The following is a 6,293-nucleotide window of genomic DNA, read 5'->3' on the forward strand; positions in this document are numbered from 1 at the left end:
CATACGGATTAACAGAAATAGTCTGAGTTTAAGTGTAGAAGCTAGTCAGTGGTAGACCTGAGCTAATGGCTGAGCAGTTTTAATTAATATAAGCTTCTGAGTGATTGTTTTATAAGTGGCTGTGGGGTCTGTGGGGCTGGGCAGAACCGGAGAAAGCTCCAGATACACACGCCTTAGGAGAGGTTCTCAAGCAAACAATTCAACCTATAGAAATACCTAGTCATGCCGGGCGGTGGTGGTGCACACCTTTAATCCCAGCACTCGGGAGGCAGAGCCAGGCAGATCTCTGTGAGTTCGAGGCCAGCCTGGGCTACCAAGTGAGATCCAGGAAAGGCGCAAAGCTACACAGAGAAACCCTGTCAAAAAAAAAAAAGAAAGAAAGAAAGAAAGGAAGGAAGGAAGGAAGGAAGGAAGGAAGGAAGGAAGGAAGGAAGGAAGGAAGGAAGGAAGAAAGAAAGAAAGAAAGAAAAAGAAAAGAAATACCTAGTCATAGAAATCTGGTTATAAATGGTTTATTTCCTAGATTGTAACATTCATCATATAATACATGCATTAAAACTCTTACTGATGACCATGCAGACAAACACTGCTTTTGGTCATAGCAAAGTGTCAAAGGGTAGTAAATTTGAAGTCAGAGCATAAAATTTCACCCACAGACCCAGCAGTTTCGTTGGGTGTCTATGGAAGTCGTGAATGCTAAAGATATACCCCAAAATGATCGCACCCTTCATTCTACCATAGACATTAGAGAACCAGCCAAGTTCTTGCCCCTGGGCCTCCCTTCAACACTCAGACCCATGAACTGCAGGCAGGAGAGGGCTACAGCTCAGCAAGAGGCAGCAGCTGCACCAGGAGACCAGGTAGCACCACAAGCAGCAGGGTTGCTGTAGATGGGAGGAGAAAGGAAGGTTTCACTTGAGAAATCTCAAGACAGGGATCGCTCCCCTAAACATTCAGAACTTTGCACCCAGATCAAAACCCAAGAGAGTAGGCTCTAGGGGGCCAGCATGCCTGGCAAGACTCTTCTGGCTACCTCAGGATTCTTAAAGTACTCAATTGCCAGGAGGTGAGCAAACTGATGGATCCCCACCACTTCCAGGTTCCTGTGCTCTAAGACACTGACTGGGGATAAAAGACTTTCCTATTCAGAGTCTTCCTAGCTGTCTAGGGAGCCCAACAGAATTTTCCTTCTTCACCCAAGAAGAGGTTTCTGGGTCTGAACCTTCTGAAAGTCCATTGTTGCAGCAATGTGTATTCCTTCTATGCCAGCTGGTGTGAACCAGAACCTACCAGTGGCTCTCAGCCTTCCTGCACTAGACAGCAACCATTTGCCCCAGAATGGCAGCATCTTTCTGACTGAATTGTGGATCTGGGTAGGGGTCATGGTTTCCTTGGGCTTGATATTAATTCCAAATTCCTCTATGCAAATGCATGAAGCCCCTGTGATCACTTCTGTAGTTCCACTTCCTACTCCAAAGAAACCCAAAGTGTTAGAGCTAATTAGATCTAAGATTGCTCTGTACTCAGTAGTTTAACTGTAGCTCATTTCAGGTTCTCCCTGGCCTCTCAGTCAAACTGAAATTCCTAGGATAACATTTAGTGGGGCCTGGTTGTAATTAAGTAATTCAGACACTGTGAAGATCCTGAGTGGCGGGCACAGGAGACAAGGTCTCTAGAGTGTGAGCAAGTGATTTTCCTGTGAATGTCGAGACCCACACCATTATGAGTTCAGATCAGATATAGGAAATGTGTACATGGTTCTTCATATGTTCAAATAAAAACCATTTGTGCAATGATATCTATATTCTTAGTCATATGTCTTGAATGTCTCTCTCTTAATTCTCAACTAATACTGCTAGAATATTTATCATTTGGGTCTATATCATTCAAATGAGGAAACAGATGCATGGATATCTGATAACTTGACAAGAGTCATAGAGCTAGCGATGTTTGAACCAGATTGCCAGGTAGTCTGATTCCAAACCTATGACAGAGAACATGATACAGTAATTTTTTCTGAAAGTATTATGGAAGGATTACTATAATAAGTGATACTTGAAACATAACCACCTTGTCTTGAAAGGTATTCACCAAACTAAAATTGATGATGTCTTTGCTTGCATAGAATGAGACATGTGGTGAAATGATGAAGAGAGAACCCAGGCCACAAGGAATGATGGGTATACAGGCTCAGAGACCTCCAAACACATGGAAGATTTGGTTTGAAAGGATAAATAACCCCTGATGGAACTTCTCACTCCTTATAGGGCTGGGCCTTGTAATAGCATTTTCCTGAAGTCCCTCACTATGTTCAGTCATTTCTTATACACCTGCACTGAGGTGTGTGCTCCTTGGCTTTACCAAAGCTACCCCTCATCATTCTAGGCACTCTCCCCATGTACATGGTCTACCAGGTGTCTTCTGATAGGGAGCACCCCTCCTCCATTTCATGATGTCCCCACCAGCTCCACCTCTAACACAGACCCAGACTCACCTGAGCTGCTGAAATGACTCTTGTTGGTAGAACCGCTGTAGAAGCAATTGTAGTAGCTCTCCCCTCTTGTGGGGGAGGGCAGAAGAATTTCGTCACTCTCCTTGCTACTTGCATTTACGGAGACATTCTCATATACTTCATATACTGGAATTAACACCTCCTTTTGTTCAGGTCGGTAGGAAAAACCACTTATGTTAACCCCCAAGCAGGTTTTGATGGTAAAGAGTGTCCCAGTAGTACCACCAAAGCCTTCAGCTACTTTTTTGTTGAAAGATGAGGAACCGAAATGCCCAAACCGCACAAAGCGATTCCCACTGTAATGAAACTTGTTCTTGCTGCCTCTGTAAACTTTGTAACAACTACGGTTTTGGTTTCTCAGAAGCTGAAGAGCTCTTGTTAAGTAGTAATGGAAGGCCTTGTAATGAAAGTTACCAGGATTTTTCTTGAATTCTCTAACAGCTGTGTGAAAATTTGTGACGCTGTGATTAGTGTAAGCCACTACAGCTGTTCCGTGGTAGTCATTGAAACCTTTGGGATACTTCACTGTCTTTTTTTTCTTTTTCCATTCTACCTCTGCCTCTTTCCACAAACTTTTTAATTTCCCATTCATGTTGAAGTCTTCTTGTAAGAGCTGGGGTGCTTTTCTCTCCATGTCTTCAACACAGCCCTCATACTGATCATCAAATGCATTGGGAGCCATGTCCAGGTCGGAACGCTCAGTCAGGCCTGTCACCTGAAAGAGAAGTGGGTTCTATTTACTCACCAAGTTTGCTAAGTTACTAAAATACGCTGGGTGCTGTCTGGAGCCGACAGCATGAGATGTCACATATTACATCCTCACACATGGCACATGCATGGACACGATCTCATTATGTTATACGGGGTGAAGAAAGGCAAGGCTGAGGTGTCTGATTCTTTGTGTTTATGGATACTAGAGTTTTCTCCTTTATTCAATCAAATTTTTAATCAGCATACAAAATAACAGGCCTATCATGACATTTTAACATTCATATACCAGTGTACATTGCTCATAATCATACAACCTTCCCCCTACTGATATTATATGTACACTACTTCAAGATTCATGGCTCTATTATACTCAACCCTGGAAATTGTAATATCACAAAGATGTGGGAAAGCAGGACCAACAGAGCATGGGTTGAGAATCTTACCTGCTGGGTTAACAACCATGTCAGGAGGAACACATGAACTTTTGATGTCATCTTCAAGTTCAAACACAACTGCAAGGAAATACAAGACAATGGAAGAGGGGTACACACAGTATTATAACAGTCTGTTGATGGATCAGCTCTGGATCAGTAATCTTTATTTCATATCTAGAAGTCCAGGCTCCTGCTCACACTGCTCCCACAAAGGCTTACCAACACTCTGTGAACAGCTCTTCTTAGATCCCTTACCAGAGATGAGGCAACTCATATCCTCTCTCCCCAGTAAGGAGCTACAATCAATCAATCCTGGTAGCACACAGAGGTATGTAGCGTGTAGACTGCCAGGGAGAAAGAGGCCACAGTTTGACAGATCTGTCTTAGGCCCTGATGTTTTACTCACACACATACTTGTATTCTCCATATTAGATTAACTTGTGGCCCACACTCAGCTAGTTACTTTTGAATGTCTTTTATTGCTCTCAGTATTTTCTATGTTCTATGATTTGGGTTTGTTTGTCCTACAAAAATCCCCAGTGTGGCCATATAAAGATGGGGAAACCTTTAAGAGGTGAGGTCTACTGGGAAGTGACCAGGTCCTGGAGGACATCACCCTTAGAAGAGATCATTCAGTTTTGTGGGATCCTACACAGTTCCTGCAAGAGCAAGTCTGGCCCAGAACCTCTCTGGCTTCCTCTCTTGCCATGTGTTCCCTTTTGCACATGGCAATGGATTCTCTGATAGTGTGATAGAGAATATTGTCATTCTTCTAGGAAATCCCTAAACATTTAGCACGTTCATATTTAGACTTTCCAGCTATTAGACTGTGAACAGAGTAAGCACCTTTGCTTTATAAACTTTCCATCATCAAGCATTTTGTGATAGTAATAAACACAAACAGAGGAGAAAGATTAGGGTGTAAAGGACTTGACTTGCAAAAATAGACCTGAGTTTCATCCTAAGAATCCACGGGGATAAGTAAGTATGATGACATGCACTTGTATTCCAGCACCACGAGGTTGAGAGAGAAGGGTACTTGAGATTCTTAAGACTCACTGGACAGCCAGACCAGCCTGCTTGGTGAGTCTCAGGCCTGTGAAAGACCCTGTCTTTATGAAAATTGTGTACAGTGCCTAATGACACCAGTGATTGTCCTCTGACTTGCACATGCGTGTACCCTCATACATGCATGTTTCCACACAAGTGCATATGCCCACACATGTGCATGTACAGACAAAAAAGAAGAGAAAAATAAAAAGGAAAGAAGCAGACTAACATAACCAACCTTATTACTAGTTATATCTTACGAAAATGTAAGATTTTCACTACTCTTTGAAGGTTGGAGAGTTAAATATACACTGAAAGTCTGTTCAAGCAATGAGAAAGAAGGTCACCCTGTTATTGTGGAACCATTCCTTCATTCCTGCCTATGGCTTTTTGCAAATCATGAAAAGTCCCCCCACACTTATCTAAGCCTGTTGTGTTACTCTCCACAGAATTTTGACCTAGTCTGTCAAGATAATCCTCTCCCCACACCTTGAGAATGGCAGAATGGAGTCACATGCTGTGGCTGACCAGTTGCTCTTGGGAAGGCTGGGACTCCCAGCTCCTCCACAGCTTGGCTTCTCCTGCCCTGACCCTTTAGGGGACACTGTAGAAACAACAGACCTAGGAGTTCAGCACTGCAGTGAAGGGTCCCACCTTATGTACATCCTCAACTTTTGAAAATTATTAATTATTCTAAAATAACCATAGTTAGCTACATAAGATATCCTCCCTAAATTCATAAAGTCCTTCTAGACAACCAGTTATGGCAGCACACACCTATAATCCCAGCCCTTGGGATTTGGAGGCGAGGGTACCCTGGGGCCCAGGCCAGTTTAGGATGTAATGGGACTCTGAGGACCCAAATAAAGAAAAAATTAACCTCTGCCCAGAAATAGAAACACAAGTGAATTTTTTGGCCTCGAGTACATCCTGGAGCCACCTAGAATTTAGCTTCTTATTCAAAATGGTTTCTGAAGTTTGGTTGTATCAGAAGTTCTCTGGAAACTTGTCACCAACAGAGACTTCTGGACTCCAGCTCAAACTCATTCACTTAGTATTTCTAATTGGCTACTTTGTTAATTTTGACATAATCTGTTTTTTAAAAAAGCTTTCCTTTTCTTCTTTTTAGTAACGTGTATGCATGCATGTCCTGGAGTTGGTCGGTATGTGCACATGAGTGCAGATGCTTACGCTCCGAGGTCAGAGGTGTCAGACCGTGTGTAGCTGGAGTTACAGGCACTTGTGAGCTGCCTGACATGGGTGATGGAACTGAGCTCTGATCCCACAGCAAGAGGAAGTACTTGTTCTAACCATTGCGCCATTTCCCAGCTCAAAATTTACTTTTGGGGTAAGTACTACCTAGCATAAGATTCCAATTAATCGGTGCTGAGGACTGAACCCAGAATGTTGTGCATGCCAAGCCAACACCTTTCACTGAGCTACACCCAGCTGGACAGTGAAGCCTCTTTACATAGCACACATCTCCACATTCTCGCTCTTCCTCCAGCCTCAGCTAGAACCACCCCTTTTCTTGTCTTAAAACTTAGGCTTCAAAGCTCTGTTCTGAAGTCAGGAAGTCTGACAAA

General features: G+C 43.1%; 1 protein-coding gene across 1 annotated transcript; it reads right to left on the reverse strand.

Annotated features, from left to right (window-relative positions):
* Positions 1 to 496: 496 nt before the first annotated feature.
* On the reverse strand, positions 497 to 3,734 carry LOC102907430 (T-cell ecto-ADP-ribosyltransferase 2-like). The gene is made up of 3 exons (XM_042270327.2): positions 3,667 to 3,734; positions 2,495 to 3,227; positions 497 to 884 (listed from the first exon to the last, which is right to left on the reverse strand). Exons 1-3 carry the CDS (start codon positions 3,715 to 3,717, stop codon positions 820 to 822), a joined length of 849 nt encoding a protein of 282 aa, XP_042126261.2. The 5' UTR covers positions 3,718 to 3,734; the 3' UTR covers positions 497 to 819.
* Positions 3,735 to 6,293: the final 2,559 nt, after the last annotated feature.

The sequence above is a fragment of the Peromyscus maniculatus genome, chromosome 1 (genome assembly GCF_049852395.1).
Source record: "Peromyscus maniculatus bairdii isolate BWxNUB_F1_BW_parent chromosome 1, HU_Pman_BW_mat_3.1, whole genome shotgun sequence".
Lineage (NCBI taxonomy): Eukaryota > Metazoa > Chordata > Mammalia > Rodentia > Cricetidae > Peromyscus > Peromyscus maniculatus.

What these genes read in the sequence shown, in the direction of transcription:
- LOC102907430 (XM_042270327.2), bottom strand. Translation starts at nt 3,717, where the DNA reads ATGACATCAAAAGTTCATGTGTTCCTCCTGACATGGTTGTTAACCCAG. An exon ending in CATGGTTGTTAACCCAGCAG is followed by an intron (nt 3,228 to 3,666) that starts GTAAGATTCTCA and finishes CTTCTCTTTCAG; the next exon opens with GTGACAGGCCTGACTGAGCG. An exon ending in GAGTCATTTCAGCAGCTCAG is followed by an intron (nt 885 to 2,494) that starts GTGAGTCTGGGT and finishes TCCCATCTACAG; the next exon opens with CAACCCTGCTGCTTGTGGTG.